Here is a 25484-nt window from a genome sequence, read left to right as displayed (position 1 = left end):
CTGTGTGTTGGGGGTAGATGGGAAAGTTTGTGTGTATCCTATAGCCATTGAGGAAGGAATTCCACTCAGTAACTTACTAAAAAGTAATGAAGTAATTATTTGAGGGATAACATTGAGGGATAAAAGTTGTTACATTATAGGTGAGAATCCCTGAACAACAAAGGGGAAAAAAAATCAAATGTGGCCATTTTTAAAACCTGAATTTTTGTTTTTGACAAATTTCAACATCACTTGTTTTAAAATTTTTAAAAAAATAAAAAAAAACAATAAAATGACCAGACAGAAAAGTATTTTCTAAATAAAATGATTAAAGTGAAGAAACACATATTCCATTAAACTTAATTCTAAAAAAATTTGTCACAGAACTATTTTTTAGAAACGCATTTAATTTTTCCGTGCGTAAGTTACATTCCGGGTTTTTGCGCACTCCAAATTTTTGAGAGTTTTAATGAATTAACTTAAGAATCGTGGGCATTATTAGTTTTACGCCCCTATTTTAGTGACAATACTTTTTGGAACAAATTCAGTACCTAATTCAGCGACAATTCAGTAAGACAAAATAAAACAAAAAAGAACATTAAAAGAAATTCTAGTGCTTCTAGTTGAGAATTTTGGGTAAGATTTTCCCTAAAAATGTAAGAAGATTTAAGATTTAAGATAAGATTTAAGATTTACTTAAGATTAACTTAAGTAAAATACATGCTTTATAAGTACACATGGTATAAATCATGATTATCTAAGGAGGCCGATTATCTCTTGAGCTTCCCAGAATAACCAATCTCACATTTTACTTCTAACATATATTGTTTGTAACAATGGTTACAAAAGTTTATATGCTTTTCAAACAAATAATTTACTGCAAGCTGTACGATTTTTTTTAAAAAGTTATCTTTCTTCTCTGAGTTTATTTCTCATTCGTATATAATTTATAAAGTATGTTAAACTTAGTATTGAGAACTAAAAAAATAATGCATCATAAATTAAGCCAGTAAACCAACTTAAGACATGTGTCCTTTCGTCAACAAAAGATGTAAACATCCTGTATATTTCAGGCATTTCCTTTATCATGACAACAGAAATGTAGATACAATGAAGTGCCTTTAGGCAGCTAAAACATAGTAGAAATAATCAGATATGTTTAAACCACGAATGCTGTAAGTATCATAGGTGTTTTGACAGAAATGCTGACATTTGGGGAGGAAGTAAGAAGTGATCAACTTCCTGAGGAACTCATGGAGGTCTTCAGTGTGAGGTATGGGTGAACACTGAAGAAAAAAAAAAAAAAAAAGAAAGAAAAAAGGAAGGAACCAATTAAGATACTAACGTGGGGCACTGTCTTCTATGCAAAAGGAAGAATAGCATATTTGGTAGAAATTGCAGTGAATTTGATACAGGGGGAATGTGGCGTGTGTGTGTGCAAGAGATGAAAATTAAAAATACACTCTTTGCTCTGTATTTTACGAATGATGGAAACAAACAAACAAAAAAAAGGATTGAAGCATGAGAGTAAGAAGAACAGAGGACAGGCTAAGCTAAATGAAGACAAGTAAGGTGTCATCCTCCAAGAATAGCCATCGCCATGGTAGGAGGAATAACCAAGGGCAAGTCAACCCAGTAGGAGGAGAAAGAGGGAAATTTTAACCCACGTTCAGGACAAATCAGCAGCCAGGCTTCACGCCCTGTTTGGGAAGAGGAGCCGATGGCAGCAGAAACAGCATAAACAAAAGTCTAGATCTGGGCGTTAAGAAACTGAGAGGAAGCGGGAGCCTTATCTAGAAAGAAGATATGAACAGGAGCACTTTTGTCGGGAGAGGAGAAGGAATTCCATTTTGGTCCATCTGAGTTTGAACAGACTGTAGGACAACAGCTTTAAATGCCTGTGAGGGAGCAAAACAACCTCCTTTGGTAATTTCGGTTTGGGAGCTGGTTTAGAGGTTATGAGACTGATGAGCGAAGTTAGGTAAGGTTGTTTCAAAGACAGGTTGACAAATACTTACAAAAACTGGGGCGTAATATTCGCAGAAACAAATAAAGAACACCACCTATTTTTCTTTAAGCTTATGCATGCATGCAGGCTAGCTAGAAATAGGAGAGTTTTAAATTTAATAAATTAAGATCTATGTTTGGCTGCATAAAAAAAGTTACTATAATTTATTTTTCCCCTTTGAGTTATTCAAAAATTAACCACATGATGGTGCTCTCCTACCAAATCTTTTGGTGTGAATGCCTTTCCTGGCTGTGTAACTCCAAGAAGAAAAGGAGTTTTACTAACGGGCATAAGGAACATAACGAAGGCTCCATGGGACTTGCTGAGAGCTTAGCCTGCTGACTAGAAAATCCTGGAGAAGAATAAAGCATTTTCTTTCTTTTTTTTTTATTTTTCCTTTCCTTTCCTTTTCTTTTTTTAAGAAAAAAAAAAAAAAGAATTCTGCTTTGGATTCAGTGTGATCACAATTATGTTTATTTGGGATGAAATAATATTTCCAAGTCACATCGAGTTGTAAGAATTCTTTTTTAAAATCAAGAAGTTTTACTTATTTTAAAATTAAAAAATCAATTCATCATTCTTTGCTTTAAACTTACGCTATCTTTTTTTTTAAATTTTTTATTTTTTATAAACATATATTTTTATCCCCAGGGGTACAGGTCTGTGAATCACCAGGTTTAACACTTCACAGCACTCACCAAAGCACATACCCTCCCCAATGTCCATAATCCCACCCCCTTCTCCCAACCCCCCTCCCCCCAGCAACCTCAGTTTGTTTTGTGAGATTAAGAGTCACTTATGGTTTGTCTCCCTCCCAATCCCATCTTGTTTCATTGATTCTTCTTCTACCCACTTAAGCCCCATGTTGCATCACCACTTCCTCATATCAGGGAGATATTTAGTCGTTAGCAACAGATAACATTTGTAGAAATGGCAGAGAACTGTTTGAGAAATTAGGCAAAATAATAAAATTGTCCTTTTGCACAACTTAAATATTTACCCCGCTATTTTAATTGCTTTAATTTCTTCATAGTGATAAGAAAAAATACAGTGCTTCTATATATATATTTCTATTTTCGCCCTTGAATGTGTTAAACTCATGCAATTTCGTATTTGGATCCGATAAGTATATACGTATGTAATAAACACATACTTATTTTCAGTTATCCAGTAGAAAACAAACAACTGAGTAAAATATTTTCAATTACCTTTTCAATTAAGAAGAAAATTGCTGAGGGGTGCCTGCAAGTCTCTGTCAGTTAAGGGCCTGCCTCTTGATTTTGGCTCAGGTCACGATCTCAGAATGGTGAGATCAAGTCCTGCATCGGGCTCTGCATCATGCTCCACACTGGGCGTGGAGCCTGCTTGAGATTCTCTCTCCCTCTTCCCCTCCCCTTGCTCTTTCATGTGTTTTCTTTCTCCCTCTAAAAATAAATGAATGAATGAATTAAATTGCTGAATTTAAGATGCCTTATGCTCTCATTTTATTTATTTAAGTATTTGGGAGGGAGAGAGAGTGAAAGAACACGGGCAGTGGGGGAGGGGCAGAGAGCCTGAGGAAGAGAGAGAAAATCTTAAGCAGGTCCAGGACCACCTGAGAACCCATCTCCAGGCTGCATCGCACGACCCTGAGATGACGACCTGAGCCAAAATCAAGAGTCAGAGGCTTCACGGACTGAGCCACCCAGGCACCCCCTTACACTCTCATTTTAAATGTAGCCCATCTCCTAATTTTTAGATGGGATGAAAAATTTAAAGGTATTATTCTGTTAATGTCAGTGTTTTTAATGCTTTAACACTGAAGAACATACAGGGCACTCTCGATTTGTTTAAATTTTGCTTGATGCGATATGACATAAATGTAGAGTAAGAGTAGTTTTTTGTGTGTGTTTTGTTTTACTTTTTACCAGTAGGTTGTGCCTTGAGAAGATTTATAATGTTTCAAACTGCTAGTCTGAATTCAAAGTGACACAGTGAAATAACATTGTCGTACTGCTCATAAACTGAATACAAGCAGCTGTTAAAAAATAAATTAATAAAAATGCTTTTTTTTTTTTTTCATTCTTCTCAGCTCCTATAAACCTGGCCATCATTTTTATTCACTTTGACCCTCCTCAGAAAGAGAGAAGAGAAATACTGAAGGGAAGGCAAATGAAGATTTTGGAGATAAAACAATAATGAGACTATGTGCTTCAGGAACTTTAAGTATTTTAATTGATTATTAAATGAATTAAGAAAAACTGAAAACAAAAGAGTATCATATATTCACGTTAGCTAAACAATTAAAATAACTGACATTTAACAAATAGCTACATATTCGAAGGTACAATATATATCTTTGGACTTTCTGAATGCATTAACAAAGTAATGCCTATATGAATTTGGTTTTACATTAAAACTCCTTTTTGCAATTTTATGCTGTGATGTTGAAAGGAACATTTTTAAACGTTTTAAACGCTAATTTAAAGACCATCCTATAACTGAAACACTGCCTTTGATGTTTACATACATGTTTATTATTACACATCCAATTCTTCTGGGACTCCTAAAGCTAACTGCGAGGTAAACTTTCCTGAGAACTTATAGAATATATGCACAAATATTCTATAATACAGTCTTCACACCAACCCCCACAGAGGGAGGAAAATACTCTAAAGAATTGCAATTGTTTAAATTAATTCTGAGTTTTTCATGGGCTTTATGCAACATACTTTTTCTATTTATTTTATTTTTATGAAATCATACCACCATGTTCAATCAGGTCATATATCTACACATATACACTTGTACACATACACAAAATATAATATATACAGCATATAGGTAGTAGGCAAGTAGGTAGACAGGTACAGCTAATTTTAAAATTTTGTGATAGAAGTGTTCTCTTTGGGTATTTTCCCTTTTTTTTTTTTTCTAAGATTTAATAGATGTACTCTGCTAGTTGCAATTTTCTTTCCCAGCAGAACTGTAGGTTAACAGAGAGGGATTGCTTCTGGTGGTTCCTCACTGAGAGATTAAAACAAATTACAACACTAAGAATACATCTATTCAAATGCTTGGGTAATTTGCCAGATGATCAGAATATTTATGAAAATATGTTTTGGCTGTTCCTTTACGATCGAGCCAGAATCTCACCATTTCTCACAACCTTGATTACCTCAAAGGCATGGTCCCTATCTCCATCAACAGTTTCTGGGATTATTTCTATCGTCTTTTAACTGGTCTATAATTCTTTCTTTCTTTTAAAGATTTTATTTATTTATTTGACAGGCAGAGAGCAGGCACAAGCAGTGGGGAGAGGAGAAGAGAGAGGGAGAAGCAGGCTCTCCACTGAGTAAGGAGCCTGATGTGGGGCTCAATCTCAGGACTTTGAGAACATGACCTGAATCAAAGGCAGAGGCTTAAGCAACTGAGCCATTTAGGTGCCCCTTAACTGGTCTATTTCTATCCTAACTCGCTAGTCATTATTCTCTTGAGAACACCACATTATCTCAGCTTCACGACAGTAAAGGTAATGTAGATCTAAAGTCCCCCCAGGCTTCCCCTACCATGATCTAATTCAAGTCCTGGGGGGCCTACAAGGCTGGCCACCATGGGCCCTTCCTCTGCATCTTTGACCTTATCTCTGACAAGGGCAACTGGGGCCCCTTTCACTGGCTGCACTCAGCCCTCTGGCCTCCTTGCAGTGGCTGTCGGATCTTTGTGGAAGATGTCTCACTCAGAACTACTACACAAGTCATTTCTTGCTTCCTTCAAGTCTTTGCTGAAATCTCACCCTGTCAACCTTTTTTTGACCACCCATTATAAGAGCCACCACTTTCCTTACTATTTGCAACCCCATACCCTGCTTTCCATTTCTCAAGCTTGACCCATCCCTGAAGACAGTGCTTTTGGAATGTCTTCCCCCAGCTAAGTGGAAGCTGCTTGAGTAGAGAGAAGGTAAGGGTCTGTTTTGTTTACTGCTCTATCCCCAGAAGCCAGAGTGGGGTCATGGACTTAGTGGCTTCCCCATCAATACCTGTTGAACGAAGGAATGAATGTTAGTTATGGACACTGAACTTTATTTAGATGAGAAATTTTAGACCAGCAAAATGGACAATTATTCATCCACTGCAGGAAGAGAAATGTATTTGGTATACTTGGAGACAGACTTTTCAGATGGCTTTTCTATATTATGTAAGTCAATTTTAATAACGTTATGTCATAATTTTACAAATCTCAATTTTAATCTAGTGAAGAAAGAAAATTCTCCGAAAATTAAAAAAAATAAATGTAACAAAATAAATGGTATGACTTTTTAAATGAATATACCATTAGCTAAAAAGAGAAGAGGTCTATTCTTACAGCTCTAATGAAAATGTATAATAAGTGAATAGTTACAAAAATCATTACTAAATCATAATTTTCTGTTTTAAAAATCATTACTTTCAATGATTAACCCATTTTGATATAAAGACTATAGTTAGCACAGCACTCCCTTTTCAATTGTGTTTGAAAGTAAATAATAGTGGGACGCCTGGGTGGCTCAGTGGGTTAAGCTGCTGCCTTCAGCTCAGGTCATGATCCCAGAGTCCTGGGATTGAGTCCCGCATGGGCTCCTTGCTCAGCAGGGAGCCTGCTTCTCTCTCTGCCTCTGCCTGCCTCTCTGCCTGCTTGTGTGCTCTCTCTCTCTCTCCTTCTGCCTGACAAATAAATAAATGAAATATTTAAAAAAATAATAATAGTGCTACTCATTCTCCTAGAGTGAGACTTAGACACCAATCATTTATTGGAAGGGATGGTAAATGTGTGTAAATAAAAATATAAATATAAAACATGTAAAATATAAAATATAGCTATAACAACAATAAATATACATACTTACACAATTTTTTTAAATATATTTTAAAAAATATATTAACTATTGACTATTCTGTACCTCATTATACTTTGTAAATTTACTTAATCTCATAATTACATTTAATGAATTGTTGATGTAAAATATTTTCTGTTATTTTTCTTATTATTCAGATAATACATATTTGCTCCATTTAAATTAACATTTTTAAGTCATTTAAATGTAGTTAGTTTTTAGGGCACCTGGGTGACTCAGGCATTAAACATCTGCCTTTGGCTTGGGTCCTAATCCCAGGGTCCCGGGATGGAGCCCAGCATTGGGCTCCCTGCTCAGCGGGAAGCCTGCTTCTCCCTCTCCCACTCCCCCTGCTTGTGTTCCCTCTCTCGCTGTGTGTCTCTCTGTCAAATAAATAAAGAAAATCTTTTTAAATAAATAAATAAATATGTACTTATTTAAAAAAAAAAAAGTGATAAGACTCTTATTGGCTTGTTACTGAATAGGAAAGAGAGAAACAGGCAAAATAAGAACAAACAATAAAGAAGTAAAGTTAATAAGAATTTGACACATACTTTTTAAACCGTACTTTGAAAATGCAACATAAATGTATAATTTTGCTGAGTGAGATCATGTGGCTAAAGTAATTTCTAGAAAAGATACAATTTATGTGCAACAGTGAAAATAAAAAGTGATAAATAATCTGTATGGAAATTGTGTTTCTTTTCAGTATTCTTTTTATTGCCATATGTATTATTTCTCTGTTGAAATTCAGAGTTCCTGAGCAAATATGGAAACAGAACCCTAATTAATGGGAATAGCTGCAAAAATATTTCTTGTAAGCTAAAATAATTACAATTATTAAATGTATATAATATATGGCAGTTTGGGGGAAATGGAACATACTTTGCAGGAGAGGGGAAATCACTACTAAATTAAAGGAGTTTCACTAGTTTGTCTGCAGTCCATTATTGAAAATTCCTATAATTTGCTTCACTGTTATGGGAAACAATCTACACATCCCACTCATACCTGTGATTTTTCTATTTCTCACATCTGCATATCCCTTCTTCATGCCAACCCAACAAAAGACAGACTAACCCCACTAATATTTCTTTTTTTTTAATATTTTATTTATTTATTTGACAGAGAGAGATCACAAGTAGGCAGCGAGGCAGGCAGAGAGAGGAGGAAGCAGGCTCCCAGCCGAGCAGAGAGCCCGACGCGGGGCTCGATCCCAGGACCCTGTGATCATGACCTGAGCTGAAGGCAGAGGCTCAAACCACTGAGCCACCCAGGTGCCCCCCACTAATATTTCTAATTGTGTTCTCCCCTTCTGCAATTCCCTTTTGTAGCACTCTGTTTAATATTACTAAATGGTCTTTCCCCCCAGTCTGCCTGTTCCTCCCTCCTTTTCTCCCTCTCTTTCACTCTCCATCTCTTTCCCTCTTTCTCTTCTTTATCCTTCCCTCCTCCCCACCCCCCCCTTATGAGTCCTTCTTTCCACTTACCTCCTTAAAACCCCCTCAAGGCCAGCATTACCCTTGCTCACTTCCTCCGTTCCTCAGGAGTACAGGTTACTGACATAGGGATTCTTCCACTAGGATAGAAACTCTCACCAACAACGTGTGAATTAGGTATTTATATTCTCAGAAAAGTCATGAAAGGGGCAAGAGCAAGCTTGGTAGGGTTAGAGTTTACTTCTAGGTCTTATTTTTAAATTAATCTTTTTGTTTAAGTTTGTAACAATAAAAAATTAAATTACAATTAAATTCTGAAAAGCATTTTTATTTTTTTTTTTAAGATTTTTTTATTTACTTGAGAGAGAATGAGAGAGAGCGCATGAGAAGAGGGAGGGTCCGAGGGAGAAGCAGACTCTCTGCCAAGCAGGAAGCCCGATCCCGGGACTCGATCCCGGGACTCCAGGATCATGACCTGAGCTGAAGGCAGTCACTTAACCAACTGACCACCCAGGAGCCCTGAAAAGCACTTTTAAACAATTTAATCATATTAATAGGCTTGTTTCAACAACAACAAAAATATATATCTGTTGAATGGCAGAATACAAATGCCTGAAGAAGTGAATGCTTAAGTCACCTGGTCTTTTTTAATTTAAAAATACTACTAACTGGAGAAAAAATTTCTGTCATTTACAACTTTTAGTCATTTTGTTCTTTCATTAACAGTGGGTACTCAACTGTCCAAAAACTTGTCCATTACCTTTTTCAATTTGATGACTCCTTCTTGCGTATCCTCATCTGTGACGATGTCAAACAAATTTCCCCCATCTCCTGGAACGATATTGTATTCGATTTCTGCATTTTGTCCAAAATCAGGATCCACAGCTCTTATTCTTCCAATGGCCGAGCCAATAGGAGAAGACTCTGGAACTTTCAGATGGAAGATACCTGGCAAGAAATGTATAATTCATGTTGACAGTGGAGTTAGTAACGTCTATAGAAAGATTACTAGGATAGAAAAATCTACTATATAAAAAGTAAATCAAGTTTAGAACATAATAGTGCAAAATCGAAAGCGAGTTTGCTGTCAAGAATTACGATTAGGAGTAATACTTCACTTTTCACTTCAGTAGGTCCTGCTCTAGAATTTTAATGGGGAATTATAAATAGTAAAGTGTGTGAAATTTATATTATTGTGAAGAAGTATTTTACATACTAACAGCCTCAAAGTGAACCTACTATCAAATGGAAGGGCAGAAAAATCCATGTAATTAATTGGTACCAATACCACAGAATCCAGGATATAAAACAGAGATAAAATTAAGAGAGATAAATGATTGATAGATATTTCTAGAAAGTTAAGATTATATTTCCTAATATAGAGAGATATTATATATTTTCTTATAATATATTCCATACACACATAGCATTTACCCAGTAAGTATAAATCATTAAGCCGAAAACAGCCTGTGAAAGGATTATGTGTTTGGTAAACCAAAATTTTAATTCATAATGAATTTAAGTATTGACTAATATTCAACTTAACGTTTAGTGTTGTGTAGATTTTTGCTGGGTATCCTGAAAAGGTCTAAAACCTAAACTCAGGATATAAAGTTCTATTTGCCCCTGATTTTTTTTAATTTTCATTTTTAATTTTTTTCATTTTTCACCACCAGGTGGAGCACATATATTACTATGAATTTGATACTGAGCCAGAAAAACTCGGAAAAATTCCTATCTATATAAAATATACTAGAATCATGAAAAATTTGTAATACCTCTTAAAAATAAAAATATATACATCACTTAAAAGAGTTTTAGAAATTTCATATGGCATAACATGAAGAAAAAGATATAAGCTATTTTACTGACCTGTCATCAAAATATCTATTAAAGGATTAAATGGCTGTTTGTTTAAATAAAAATAAGGAAAGGAAGAGTATGGGAGGAAGTAAAAATGTAAATGCAAAACTAATCTCAAAAATACAAAATTTAAATTTTGATGTCTGTTTTCCCATTTTAATTTCTATTAATGTATTTTGGGTTGTCCTTTCCCATGGTTAAAGTGGCCAGGGTAATTAATTTGCTTAGAACTTCTAGTTACATCAATAGAAATTAAATTAGGGAGGTCTTTAATGTGTTTCTTGAATGGCAAAGTTCATTCATCAAACTACCTTTCAATATTTCAGCTATTGGCTTCAAGAAATATGAGGAAAAATAATCAATCACACTTTATAGCGATCTTGCCAAATACTTTCCTTTTTATTCCTAATTATTTTATAAGTCTTGTAGTTCTTTCACGGTTTCAAAATGTGGTCATTTCATTAGCCCTGGTAGCAGTTAAAACTTGTCATATACAGCTCATGTCCCCCCCATAAAAAAAGATATCTACCACTTGCTCCTGTAATGTTAAAATCAGACTTTTTTACATTCAGTGGACATTACCTCATTGAAACATCTACATAATCTGAAAAGAGTTAAATATTTACCTAAATTTTTTTGATTCCATGTAAAAGAGAAAGTACATTTTTACAGTGGTCCAAAAATAGTTGTTCAATTAATCTGGTAATTAACAGTATGCCTGCCTTCAAAGGGAAATATGTCAAACCTTTCTAAAAGAACAAATTTAAAAGTTATATAAATAAATAAACAAACCAGAACACAGGCAAATAATAATAATCTAAGTGGTAATAATAAAGTGTTACATAAATATTACAAAGGAATTTTAGTTAAAGATGTCATATTAACTGATCAAGCTAGCAACTTTTCATAGGTTAGGATGATGTTTCATTAGATTTTGTTCCCTAAACACTTCACACAGTGGCTGTCATAGAGAGATGCTCAAAGTTCGCAGGATTTACAGTAGAGTTTGGACTTGAGGCAACCAGAGCAAAGAGGAAGACTAAAATCATAGGTTACATTGTGTACACATAGTCTACAAGAAACGTAAAGAGATATCCAAGGGGAATTTGAGTTCAAATAGCCATGACTACATAAACAGAACCTAAAGTGACTTTTACGCCTACTTTCTAGAGAGCATGTTTCACAAAAGCCATATTAAATCCTGATCTGATTGAAGAACTTCTGAATACTAGCAAATATGATGGAACCTGAATTCTTTTTAAAAAAAATATTTTATTATTTATTTGACAGAGAGCCAGAGAGAGAGAGAAAGCACAAGCAGGAAGAGTAGCAGAGGGAGTGGGAGAAGCAGGCTCCCCCTTGAGCAGGGAGCCCGATGCCTGGTTGGATCCCAGGACCCCGGATTGAGACCTGAGCTGAAGACAGACTTTAACCAACGGAGCCACCCAGGTGGCCCAGTGATGCCTGAATTCTTGTGTAACATGACGAGAAATTACACAGCAGTTATTTAAGGCTGTACTAAACTTCACAAACATATGTTATTTTTCCTTTCCTTTTTTTCTTCCCTTCTTAATGCCTATTAAGCAGAAATATAATTCGTCAGAAACATGTTCACAATCTTTTCCTCTTGTCCTGTGATTGTGATAAAGAACCTGAAGAAATACCAAAAGCCTTAAATCTGTACTAGAATTAGTCATATTCCAATGTCATAGGACATCAATAAGTATTAAGAAAGACCTTCAATTTTTTTCCTGATAAAATAGAGTAATAGGGAGCTATGTTGAATAATGTACTGTACATCTTTCTCTAACAGGATATTGAATTAGGAAACTTAAGATGAAAAAATTATCAAAGACAGAGCTGGCAGACAGAGATTTGAGAGAGAGGGGCAGCTGCCATGTGTAGTGGATTTCAAATTTCAGATATTCCCCGCAGTGCAAGGTGGTGATGGTGGTGTGGACTGAGGTAGGAGAGCATTGGATGGCATCTCTGGAAATCACGGCCATCCAGCGGAAATGACATGTAATATTTCTGCTTATTGGAGCAGATTCAGATTAGTTATTCACTTTGCAAGTTAGCTTTTCATTTGAACAATTAAAAGCCAAATTAAAAGGGGCACCTGGGTGGCTCAGTGGGGTAAGCCTCTGCCTTTGGCTCAGGTCATGATCTCAGGGTCCTGGGATCGAGCCCTGCATCCGGCTCTGTGCTCAGTGGGAAGCCTGCTTCCCCCTCTTTCTCTGCCTACTTGGGATCTCTCTCTGTCAAATAAATAAATAAATTTTTTAAAAAGCCAAATTAGAAGAATTAAAAATCAGGGGAAATAATGTAGTCTGGCAGCATCCTTAAGAGATTACAGTCAGTGAAAGTGAAAAAAAAAAAAAAAAAAAAGATGAGCCAGAATTGAGACCCTCCAATGTGAGAAGTTTTAAGTCTGAAAGGTAATCTGAAGGACACCAGATAATGCAGACTATAAACGAGAGTTCCCCTTTTCAGGACGATATGCTGAAATACGAGTTTTGTGTTTTATAAAACAACATTTTATGAAGCCAATAACAATAAATGTGAAGATAGCAATTCCTTGTAGTGCTATGTCAATATGAGTTAAATAACAGTTTCCGAAAAAGTGGTCAACATAGAGTATGCCCATCAATTTTATAATTATCTAATGGCATTGGAAAACTTGGGATAAATGGAAATAGTAGCATTCTTCAAAATGACTGACTCACAAGCCTCCACTAACGTGCCCTACCAAAATTAAGATACAGTAGAAGGGAAACAGTGATTCACCACTTACATCTTCTTTGTGGATTGAGATTTTAGTGTACATAAAACACAAATATACAGAGCACTGAATTTTCTGTTCTTTATATCGCCGACGCAGATTAGAGAGGTGAAAGACACATTCATTAAGACAAGCATTTCTAAAGAAAATATGGTAGTTAGTAATAAAGTTTAGAGACTCTGGAACAAGTCAGAGAAACGATGCATTAGTCATGTCATTTTTTTAGGTTCTGTCGGTTTATTTCCAGTGACTTGACATTTTATCATTTCTAGAAACTCGACAGCAATAAAGCTGGGGTCATTCAGATTAATTCAAAACTGAAGTAATCTTCAGCTGTGCCAAAGTTGGATTGCTTCTGATGTACTATGTAATTACAGTCAGATCATCTTCTGCGTGTCCTACTTTGACGCATATGAAACATCTTAATGGCACTACCTGTACAACGCAGATTAAGACATAAAACAGGTGACAAGAAATTGTTCAGAGTCAATAAGAATATATACTTACATGCTCATTAAATATACTTGCTGTGTTTAAAAGAAAAAAAAATGTTCCCATGGAAAAGGAGAAAATGACATGCAGTGAATTCAGATGGAATTATAGAGATCAAATTCTAAAACTTCTTACAGATAAGGCTCCCTATTAATTCCAGAGATAAAACTATCTATTACTCAGTTATTGCCTAAATGGATCTCCCCTCAGGAAGTATGTTGTTTAGAAAAATATACTTTGATTATTCTTTGGTTATTAAGACACACACTGGCTTTGTGTGTGTGGCTGGTGGCATTCACTGATACCTAAAAAAAAGGATATACAATGTTCTCCTTCCCTTTTTTCTTTAAAAAATTTCCAAGTACTGAAGAAAATACCAAAATGTCACTTACATAATAATGTAATTATGTCACTTACATAATAATTTATGAAAAAGAGATATATTTACTTAACAAAACATGAATTAATATGTTAAAATCTCCTCAGAAATAAAAGTTAAAGGACCCCAAAAGTATATTAAGTGAATGAATTATATAATACCATAACAACATTCAGTAATAAGAATAGCAAGTGAAAAGAAAATGGAATGATCCATTACAAATTATCTTTTGAAATATACTCTATGTTTATTATAATAACTGAAGATAGTCAAAACAATATATAAGAAGTCAACGTTCAATTTCACAGAGAACTTACTATACTATATATGAAAAGTAATGAATTTGTATATTCATATACAAATACAATATATATAATTGTATATATATTTGTATATATATGTATATTTTAAAATAGTAGAAAAACAAAAATATTGGAAAGTTTAAGTGGAAATTATTTTAAGTTGATTAAGAACAATAAACATTTTTAGGAACATGAAAACATATTATCTGAGAGCACATAAACAGATAATTCTTCGAAGTGTTACATTTATGTTTAAACTTCAGAAAATAAAGTATATTAACATTAAACTTTTGATTCAGTGACTCAATTCATTTAATTGTTCAAATAGTGATCCCACAGGTATGTGTTTGTGATTTACCATCTAATCACAAAACAATGAAATATTTCTTTATCAATATTTTATTGCTTCAGTTTCTTAAACAAATAATAGCGCACAAAATGATTTCACCTTGTCTAAAGAAAATAAAAAAGGAAATGGAAGCAAACAACATTTCTGTATGAATAAAAAGGAGCTTTATATATATTATTAACCTGTTATAGCCTCTTACTAGCTCTGTGAGCTGAGGCAAAATATTTAATTTTTTTTCTTGATCTGTAAAATTGGAATGATGATGATGTCACTTACATAATAATTTATGAAATTCCTAAGTGGTATCTATTATACAGTTACTTTTCAAATAGCAATTCTATAGATAATCTCCATATCTGTATTATACTATTTTCCTGTAGGACTGGCAGTAATCAACAGGAAACTGCCTACAGAGGTATGGAAATAAAAGGAAGGGAGGTGTTAAAGAAGGTCTGAAAAGCCATTTTCATTCTAGCTGAAACATTTTTCCCATATCTTGAAAATTGAAGGATTCAAGAATAAAAATATCTTGGTGATTGAAGAACATTTTAAATGCCCTCTGTTTCCTCAAAAGCCTGAAGCTGTGACTATTTTCAATATGTCCAAATTAAAGTAATAGAAATATAGTGCACAAGGAAAAACCATCCTGGTAACAAAGTTGGATTCAAACTAGATTTTAGTCAAGCATACTAAGCACACAGTGAATGGAATCTCTTGGTAATGACAGAGACATCCAGTCCTGCTCATTCTTAGGATGGGTTTTGGATGAACAAATTTCTAGAAGTGTCTAGTATTTGGAAGCAAGAGCTTTACTGTATTAGCCAAATTAATGCATCTTTTTATAAAGGTTACAATTGCCTGCCCTAGACTTTACTTAACCATATCCATGAAAATGAGAGCCATATACACAATATCCAATATATTGATGGATTTATAAATTCTATAAAATTTTATATTTTCTATATAATAATAGCAGTATTTTTTTTTTCTTGCTTAGAGATATGAGAAATTGATTCCTCTAAACTGTCTAGTTTTGAGCAGCCATACACAACACAAAAATTTAGGGCTAGATACTAAATTTGAACTATCCTTTTTAAATTCCCTTTGGGTAGTAGATTCGTTGGTAAGCCTTCCAATAACTCAGATTATTGATATGTGATTCACTGCAATTTTTAGTAGTTTGCTCTATGGAATGATAAAGAAAAAACAAAATACAAAACAAACTATATTTATTCCAATGTCATTTATTACCTAGTGAAGGAGGTAGGTATTAATTAAACAATAACACCAATGAAATAGAATCACCAAGTCACATGAGGAAAGTTAACCTAATTCTATGCACTTTCTATGATACTTAAGCTAAGAATCGGAGTTGAGTTAACTAGATGATGTTTGGGTGTGTGAGGTCAGCTGGTAGAAAACATTCCAAATAGTAGAAACTACATGAGAAAGCCAAAAATTATCATAATCTTCTACCTTACTATTTTGTTTGTTCAATTTATATAACATAAATTTATGAATTTATAAATTTATGTTAAAATAAATTTATGTTAAATAAATTATGTAACATAAATATGCATTTGTATAGAGAGATAGTAGACATCAATTTTAATATGAAACACAAATAACTTTAACATTACTTAATACCACTATATTAATCTCTTCACATCCAGTCATTCATTATCATTTTAACATTGCTTTTTTTTTTTTTTTTTCTCATTTCAATATCATATTAACCTATGGCCTAGATATCTTACTCATGTTATCACTGCTGGCTGGTAAAACTCAACCCCTGATAATGATAATTACTCTTTTTCTCAAGAAGTGCAACTGACTGAGAAAAACCAAAGAGAAGCAGCTGGATACCTCTATAAATTTTGATTACTAATCTCAAACGCACTTGCAAGATTGGCTGTAAATTGGATACAGATTTGCAAAGGTAACTTATTATTATTTGCTATGACCTCTGTTTTAAACTAATCTATTTTCCACCAATCTCTGCTTTACCTTTTTACTACAGATCTTCCTCACCTTACAATGAGGTTATGTCTCAATAAACCCATCATTAAGTTGAAAATATTGTAACTTGAAAATGCATATAATAAGCCTAACCTACTAAACATTGTAGTTTAGTCTTGCCTACCTCAGACATGCTCAGAACACTTATATTAGACTACATTTGGGCCACATCATCGAATAGAACACCTATTTCATAATGAAGTGTTGACCCTCTCATGTAATTCACTGAACACTGTTTTGAAGGTGAAAAACTGAACGGTGGAAAGTGTATCAGTTACTTATCCTCATGATGGCAAGGCTGACTGGGAGCTGTGGCTCACTGCCTTTACTCAGCTTCACGAGAGAATATCATACCACATATAGCTTGCCTGGGAAAAGAATAAATTTCAAAATTCAAGGTACAGTTTCTACTAAATACGCATTACTCTTACCACTGTAAAATAAGTTGAACCACCGTAAGTTGATAGACCATCTCAGTTGATAACTTTGTCTCATATGTCACAGAAAAAAAAAATAAACTCATATCACATAAGAGAGAGCTCAGCTCCTCTACTTTCAAACACTCCCATATCTGTATTATTGTTAAATTGAAGAAAAAAACAAAACATGCAAAATATAATAAAACATGTTTCTTTTCTTTGTCTTCCACTGCTCCTTCAGACTTTCCTCAGTGAGTTAGGTAAACTTTGTCTTTTCTCGGATGAAGACTATGGCGAACCATCGTTTCTGTTCACCTTTAAATAATAGACAGTCCTATATTCACTTTAATTCTGAAACACTGGACTTGGAAATTAGATATTCCCAATATTTCATATTGTTACATATTACATTATGTAAAATTATATCTTATACATAAAAATTCTGTATTATACAAAATTATATACATTAAACATTATTATATGCTACATTATAGGAAATTAAGACTTCTGTCTGCCTCCCTGCCTCCAAAGCATTCTGGGCCAGTAGCTGATGGGACTTTAATTTAGGATATGAATGGTGTGGAGGGCTTCTGTCTGTCTCATCATCCACTTGTCAGAAGTGTTGTCACCTCATCATAGTGGGAAGCAAAGCTAGGTTGTTGGGTTGTTCTCACTTGAATGGATAGATTTTTTTCTTCTCCTGGACTAATCCCACTGGCTCCAGTGGTCTTTTGGGGAGTCCCTTGGGAGCTTCTCCTACTACATAACCATGACAAAGGCATTACCTCTGCTTTGATATAACACTCCCCTTAGGCTCTGGATCTCCCAACAATCCATTCCACACGCTGATTCTCACTTCAAGGAAAATCCCTTTGGCATCATTTAAAATGACCTGGACTGGTCATTCTGCTTACACATTTCTAACCCCTCCTTTTGTTGTCATATAACTACTTTTCCAAACAAAATCTTTTTCCTCTGTCCCTGCTCTTTCTGAGGACACTTTCACTTTCTTAAGCATAAGGCAACCCTGGGACCACAGATTTCTCTCATTTTCTGAAAAAATATGGCAACATATACTGTATTTATCTTTGATCCTTGGTGAAGGAAGACTCCTCTCACAAGACTTGAGAGGTATAGAAAGGAAAGTGTAGTCCCACTCTCAAATATTTTAGATGGGTTTCTCCACGAAATCCTTTGTGCAAAATTCCCCCTCCTCATTCCCCAACCTTACAAAAAATATAAAGGTAAAAATAGCCTTGCTGTGATTGAGGGCTTCAAGAATCTTAAATGTATCCAGACATTTCTATTGTAAATTCTGAATTTTGTTCTGGCACCATACTTGGCAGTATCCATTTGTATCTTAGATTCCAGTGAAAACTTCAATATTAACCTCATACCTATAAAACATCTTCCTCCCTTTTCTCCAGTTTCAAGGTATCCTGAGGTGTCCTTCTCCTGTTTTCTTTTATTATCCAATAATTTGTAAATACTGTACTATATAATAAATAATCTATCTTCTCTGCTTACAATACTTTCTTCTCAATTCAGATATTCTCAAGAAGATACAAAAAGCTCACATTTTATCATATTATAAAATTTTTCCCTTTTTCCAAAATCCAGCTAACCCCTTTACTTTTCCTTTTCCAACAAAACTTCTTTTTTTTTTTTTCTTTTTTTTTTTTATTTATTTCCAGCATAACAGTATTTATTATTTTTGCACCACACCCCGTGCTCCATGTAATCCGTGCCCTCTATAATACCCACCACCTGGTACCCCAACCTCCCACCCCCCGTCCCTTCAAAACCCTCCGATTGTTTTTCAGAGTCCATAGTCTCTCATGGTTCACCTCCCCTTCCAATTTCCCCCAACTCCCTTCTCCACTCTAAGTCCCCATGTCCTTCCTAGGAACAACGCAAAAGGCAAGGGAAGCAAGGGCAAAAATGAACTATTGGGATTTCATCAAGATCAAAAGCTTTTGCACAGCAAAGGAAACAGTTAACAAAATCAAAAGACAACTGACAGAATGGGAGAAGATATTTGCAAATGACATATCAGATAAAGGACTAGTGTCCAGAATCTATAAAGAACTTAGCAAACTCAACACCCAAAGAACAAATAATCCAATCAAGAAATGGGCAGAGGACATGAACAGACATTTCTGCAAAGAAGACATCCAACAAAACTTCTTAAAGACAGTCACTGTTACCCATTCCAATCTAACAATCACTTCATAAGCAGCTTTAAATAGTTTCTGAACTCACCACTCTATTGATCTCAGATCCCTGAGATCTCCTTGACATCCATGTTACTAAATTTGGTGATACCTTCTCAGTAGCATTCAACACTCTTACTTTTTCCATCTTTTCCTTAAACACATTGCTCCTTGACATCTGTGGCACTCTACCCTAGTTCTAGTTTTCTCCCACTACACAGCTTGCTCTCCTTAGCATTCTTTGTTGGTATTTTAAAGAGGATGTAGATAAATAATCCTCAAATTTGACTGCCTAAGGGCATTATAGGGAAAGTTTTTGAAAAAAAAAAAATAAAGCCCAGGAGCCACCTGCATGGTTCCAATTTAATTGTTTTGAGTTCAGAACTGAACTACAGAATTGATTAAACTCCCTCCGGTTCTACTTTATAATCACAATTAAGAAACTTTGTCTCAAGCTATCTTTATCTAGGCTTTTCTCATCTAGTTTATTTCATCTATCTTATGCCAAACATTCTTTCTATTTCAGTTCTAGTCTACACACATATTTTGTGTTTCCTTCATCCTTGGAAAAATGTTATCTTACTGCAAAATCTCACTGGGATATCTCCAAGGTATCTCAGCCTTGACATAGTCAAAACTGAATTCATAGACTTGTCATGATCCCAGAAGAGCTTCCCTAATAGTTGTCTCAGCAAATAATATTGCCACCCCTCTAGTTCCAGCAAATATCACCACCCCTCCAGCTGCCATTTTTCACCACTATAATTAGTACCACCATCACAGGTTAAATAACTCAACCCAGTTTGTATCACTACAGTTGTCCGCTAACTGGCTTTTCTATGTCTACACTGACTGTCCTCTCTGACTTGCACTCCATTTTCTGTGCTGCACTGCATGGACAGACAGGATCATTTCTATCACTTTCAGGCAGAAACTCCATTTCTTCTACCATTAAGAAGATGGTTCACGGACATATATGAGCTCTTAGAAAATCTATGAGTGTCAATATGAAGGAAACAAAGAACTTAAATAGAAATTACTCGTGAAGTAGAACAGATACATCACCATCATCATCATCATCTTCTTCATCACTATTATCATAGCAATTTTTTGTACAGTGATTTCCATTTCCAGGTACTGAGAGTAGGAGAGAGATAGTATTATTTCAATTCCCAGTCAGTAATGTTCCTGTAAATGTTTAACAACCAGATCAGCGTAGCCCAGGTTTTTAGTGTTTCTGTTTTGGGGGTGAAAGAACTTCCAGCATGCTGGTTTTCAAGCCAGTGTGACATCACTGAATAGAGCTGGGAGATGTACAACTCAGAGTTGGCTCTGAGGACACCAGTCTACCATCAACAAATAAAGAAATTGCGGGGCATACATCAAGCCACTCGTAGGTAATGAGACGAACCAATGAAATGGCACCTCCGACCTGAAGTCCCTCATTTAGTCTGCCCATTTCACCCCACCTGTTTTCACTGCCTGAATGCCATTCAAATGGAGACAATATCAGGTTAACAAATAGCTCTTTTTAAAATATTTTATTTATTTGAGAGAGAGGTTGAGAGACAGAGCAAGTGGTTGAGGGGGGAGAGGTAGAGACAGAGGAAGAAGAAGACTCCCCACCAAGCAGGGAGCCAGATGCAGGCCTGGATCCCAGGACCCTGATGCAGGGTTCGCTCCACCCCAGAACCCCGGGATCATGACCTGGGCTGAAGGCAGATGTGTAACTGACTGAGTCACCCAGGCACCCCCAACAATTAAGCTCTTCTAAAATGCAAATAATCCAAATTATTCTCAATTTCAGTTGCACTGATAAATGCAAATCCCAATTAAGTATCAATTGGGGTTGGATAGACTTGGGGAAAGTTTCTTTTTTCAATGCTCAGAGAGTAAAATTAATGAAGACATAGAGAAAAGAGCATTGTGGCTCTAGAATTAAAATCCCTTCTGCTTCTGCACCCAAGATATTATTTCCTTAAAAATCCTCTCAGATCTACTGTGTAATGATTTGGATGCCCGTCTTACACATTTTTGTGTGACTGTGTGCATAAGTCTATCATTTATTTTATTTCAAGTAGTATAATTGTCCATTAACTTAATCTCTCCATTATACACAGAGCTGCTTGAGGGAAGACATTAAATTTTTAAATCTTTTTTGTACAGGCAAAAAAAAAAAAAGAAATACAGCCTTTTTTGCATATACACTTCAATAAAATTAGCAATCAATGAAATATTATGCATTGAATGCTATAATTTATTGTGTCTGATATCTGTTAATAAACTAGATTTCTTATGCATAAAATGTATCATGTCCATAGTTATTGCTTATATTCTGTTTAACTCTCATAAAGAAATACTGAATTTTAGTTTCCTGCCTAAGTAAATGCTAAGACCAATAATAAGGCAAACATGAAATAGAGAAATTTATCCCATGTGAAATATATGTTGAATTTAGGATGTTTCATATTGAGGATTAAAAATGATCACCACAGTCAGAAATCTGTGAGGTAGTTGTATTTAAGTTTCTCCTTATATCTTTATTCATTCTCTTCCTTAATTTTCTTATATTCAATATTTAAATATTTTTTCTTGAGTCTTACTAATTTTATCCATACTGCAGACCTCATTAATTACATCTATGTTTCTCTGAGGAGTACCTGGGCAGCTCAGTCCTTTAAGCATCTGTCTTAGGCTCAAGTCATGATCCCAGGGTCCTGGGATTAAACCCTGCCTTGGGATCCCTGCTGAGTGGCGAGTCTGCTTCTGTGTGCGTGGGCTCTCTCACTAATAAATAAATCTTTATATTATTTTACCTGGATCCCAGAATGAAAGAAAGATATTAGTGACAAAAAGCTGTGAAATCTGCCTACAGTCTGCGGTTTCATTAATATCAGTGGACCTCTGTTCAGCTCATGTTTTTATAAAATACTGTCATTATGCAAGGTGTTAGCATTAGAATAATCTGAGACAAAAGGATATGAGTGATTTTTGTACTACATTTGCATCTGTTTCTGTACATATTCAATTGTTAGAGTTTTAACACAGAAGTACATAAAAATAAAAGAATAAAAATATAAATTAAAAAAAAAAAATGTTTCTCAGGGCACCTGGGTGGCTCGGTGGGTTAAACCTCTGCCTTTGGCTCAGGTCATGATCTCAGGGTCCTGGGATCAAGCCCCACATCGGGCTCTCTGCTCATCAGGGAGCCGCTTCCCCCTCTCTGTCTCTGTCTGCCTCTCTGCCTACTTGTGTCTCTCTCTCTGTCAAATAAATAAATAAAATCTTAAAAAAAAAATGTTTCTCACTCCTCTCCCTTCTGTAACCCCCCGTTTGTTTCCCAGAGGGGGATGGAGAGAGGGGGTGACCGGATGATGGGTATTAAGGAGGGCACGTGTTGTGATGAGCACTGGGTGTTAAATGCAACTAATGAATCATTGAACACTACATCAAAAACTAATGTTGTACTATATGTTGGCTAGTAATTTAAAAAACTGTTTCTCTGACTCTGACTTTGATTCTCCCTATATTTCAACCGTTTTCTGTTCATCCCCACTCAATTTCAGCATATTAACAGAGAAACCGTTTTCCTACTTAAATCATGTCTTCACATGCTCTTTGTCTTATTTATCTTCTGACTCCAATAGGGCACAAAGGCTTTTCCATTACTGCTACTGAAACTTCTCTCAGTTCTGCCTCTACTTTTCTCTTCCAAATAACTGTCGGGGTTTGCTCCATATCTAGTCTCTACTTCCGTCTTCACCAGGTTATTGAAGTCATTTTTCCAACACGTTGACCTCTGCTCTTGCCCCTCAACGGACAAGCACACACATACGCACGCATGTACATGCTCGCATGTGAGCTGCGCTGTCTCAAATTCCTCTCCTTCCAATCTGTTAAATTCCTAGGCTACATTTCTTCTCAAATGCTATGTTTTTCATAAATATTTTCCCAATAATTCCATTTAGGTTTATTTACCATATTCTAATCATGTCAATAGTTAGTGATCATGTTCTTATTTGGGGTTTCATTGTTTTTTTATTTATACATTGAGGTATTTGTATTATAGAGTGCCTTGATGGCTGAAAAAAGAAAATATAATTCATTCAATTCTTATCTCTTAAAAATCAAGAACAAATATGTGTGTGTGTGTTGGTGTGTATGTGTGTAGGTGTGTACTTATATATATGATTATATAAAAGTTGGCTGTTTTTTCAGTTATTTTGACTATTAAAGTAATTTTCATAGACTGTAAAAATAAAAACTTAAGCTTTTTTTAAAAAAACTGGGGAAATTATATTAATAATCAGAGTGTATATACTATTTACTCTGGATAAAGAGTTTTAAGGTAGAATTATCATTATAATGCATATACGTCATGAATACCTTTCTTTACTATAAAATCATTTCGGAACAAGTCAGTGGATATCAGGCTAGATAAGAATCAATCTCTAGTCTCCCTAATATTTTAATAGAATAAGACTAAGGCTTCACATGAAAAATAATTTCTTTTTTACTTGTCCATAAAAGAGAATTTTAATAATTTGTTTATTAAGTAACTAGAGACTTCACATATTAGTTTAATACTACAACTGGGTTTTATCCAAGCTAGAGTAAAATGAAATCAGAATATCATATTTAAATCAAAATAGTTGGGGTGCCTGTGTGGCTCAGTGGGTTAAGCCTCTGCCTTTGGCTCAGGTCATGATCTCAGGGTCCTGGGATGGAGCCCCGAAACAGTCTCTCTGCTCAACAGGGAGCCTACTTCCCCTCTCTCTCTGCCTGTCTCTTTGGCCTACTTGTGTTCTCTCTCTCTGTCAAATAGATAAATAAATTTTTAGATAAATAAATTTTTAGAAAAAATTTAAAAAAATCAAAATAGTCATTGCAAATGTCCATGGGTAAAGATAATACTATTTTTGGTGATAGAATTATTTTATATTCACTTCCTAAATATTTGTATGGAGTTAGAAATTTTTAAATTGAGTTTTTTGTGTGTGTATAAAAGGTATACAGTAGTCCTACGATTTTTTTTTTTTCTGGTGGTAAATTCAACTACAAATGTAAATGTGAGTTATTTATTGAACTACTTCTCTCTTCAATCCACGTCTGATGGTACATTAATTGGAAATTCTGATAAAGGGGAAGCAAAAGACAGAAAGAAATGATATAAAAGGAGCCTGAGACATAATCTAGTTAGAGAGAGAGATACAAAGGAGAAATTGGGATAAGGTTGAAAAGAGGGAGGAAAGAAAAGGCGGGAGAGAGGAGAGGAGAAAAAAAAAATACTGTTAGATACTTCAATTGTATTATTTTACTTAATCCTCCCAGAAGTGCTGTATATTACTGTTAAGATGTCTAATTAATTTACTAGCCAAACAGATCCTCTTTTGAGAGTAAAAGAAACCACTACTTGTCATTAATTTGGGACCACAAGTGAAAACTGGAACTGTCTCAAGCAAACCAGGATCTGCGGTCCCCCTATTTATTATCTTAATTTGATGTTGTAAAAACACGAGACAGTGAGAGTTTATTTAGCTTGTTCGGGCCCCAGTGAGTTAACGGTAAAGCTGAGCTTTCCATCATCCGTACCTTTCCCAAAGCCTAGGATCTCTGTGCTCTATAAATCTTACAAACACAAAAACACTCACAGTCTTGGAGAGAATGTCTTTTCAGTTTGATTAGTGAAGCAGACGGAGTGCCCCACGTACACATTCAGAGCTCCCATTCTCACTTAAGATTCTGGTGTAGGAAGTAGTCATCTATATTTTCATAAATGTGCATATTTATTTTATTTTTTAAACAGAGAGGTTTAATGCAGAGAATTTTTAAAAAGATTTATTTGTTTATTTATTTGAAAGAGAGAAAGAGAGATCACAAGTAGGCAGAGAGACAGGCAGAGAGAGAGGGGGAAGCAGGCTCCCCGCTGAGCAGAGAGCCTGTTTCGGGGCTCAATCCTAGGACCCTGAGATCATGACCTGAGCCAAAGGCAGAGGCTTAACCCACTGAGCCACCCAGGTGCTCCTAAACGTGCATGTTTAAAAATCACAGCTCTCATATGTTCCCCGATCATGTTCCACTCCATCACACATGCACCTACAAAGTTCCTGGCTTCAGCTCTTACAATCTCGTTTTCTTTCACTTTCCTTTTCTAAATGTGCATAGATAAATAACTTCTCTTCGTAAGGAATAAAGAAGTTAATGTGCAGTTTAAATGCGGCTTCTGTATGGCACATGTGCAATCAGTCTTAGCTGCTGCCTCACTAAAACCATGGCTACATTCTGTAAAGAGTCATGCAGTGGTACCACCTGGAAAATAATGGAACCTGATAATGCAGTTCTAGCGGGAAAGTGCAGAAAAGCAAACTGAGGACGCGCGAACTGAAGA

General features: G+C 35.2%; 1 protein-coding gene across 5 annotated transcripts in view; it reads right to left on the bottom strand.

Annotated features, from left to right (window-relative positions):
- Positions 1 to 25484, bottom strand: part of CDH12 (cadherin 12) — a 996732-nt gene that overhangs the window by 46199 nt on the left and 925049 nt on the right. For all 5 annotated transcript variants that reach the window (XM_032337714.1, XM_032337713.1, XM_032337715.1 and 2 more), the window contains one exon: positions 9039 to 9226. In XM_032337714.1, the coding sequence (XP_032193605.1) occupies positions 9039 to 9226 (188 nt within the window). The remainder of the gene's footprint in view (positions 1 to 9038; positions 9227 to 25484) is intronic.

Source organism: Mustela erminea, chromosome 3 (assembly GCF_009829155.1).
Source record: "Mustela erminea isolate mMusErm1 chromosome 3, mMusErm1.Pri, whole genome shotgun sequence".
NCBI lineage: Eukaryota > Metazoa > Chordata > Mammalia > Carnivora > Mustelidae > Mustela > Mustela erminea.
Note: the sequence above shows the minus strand (reverse complement) of the source record. Positions and strands in the feature narration are given on the sequence as shown.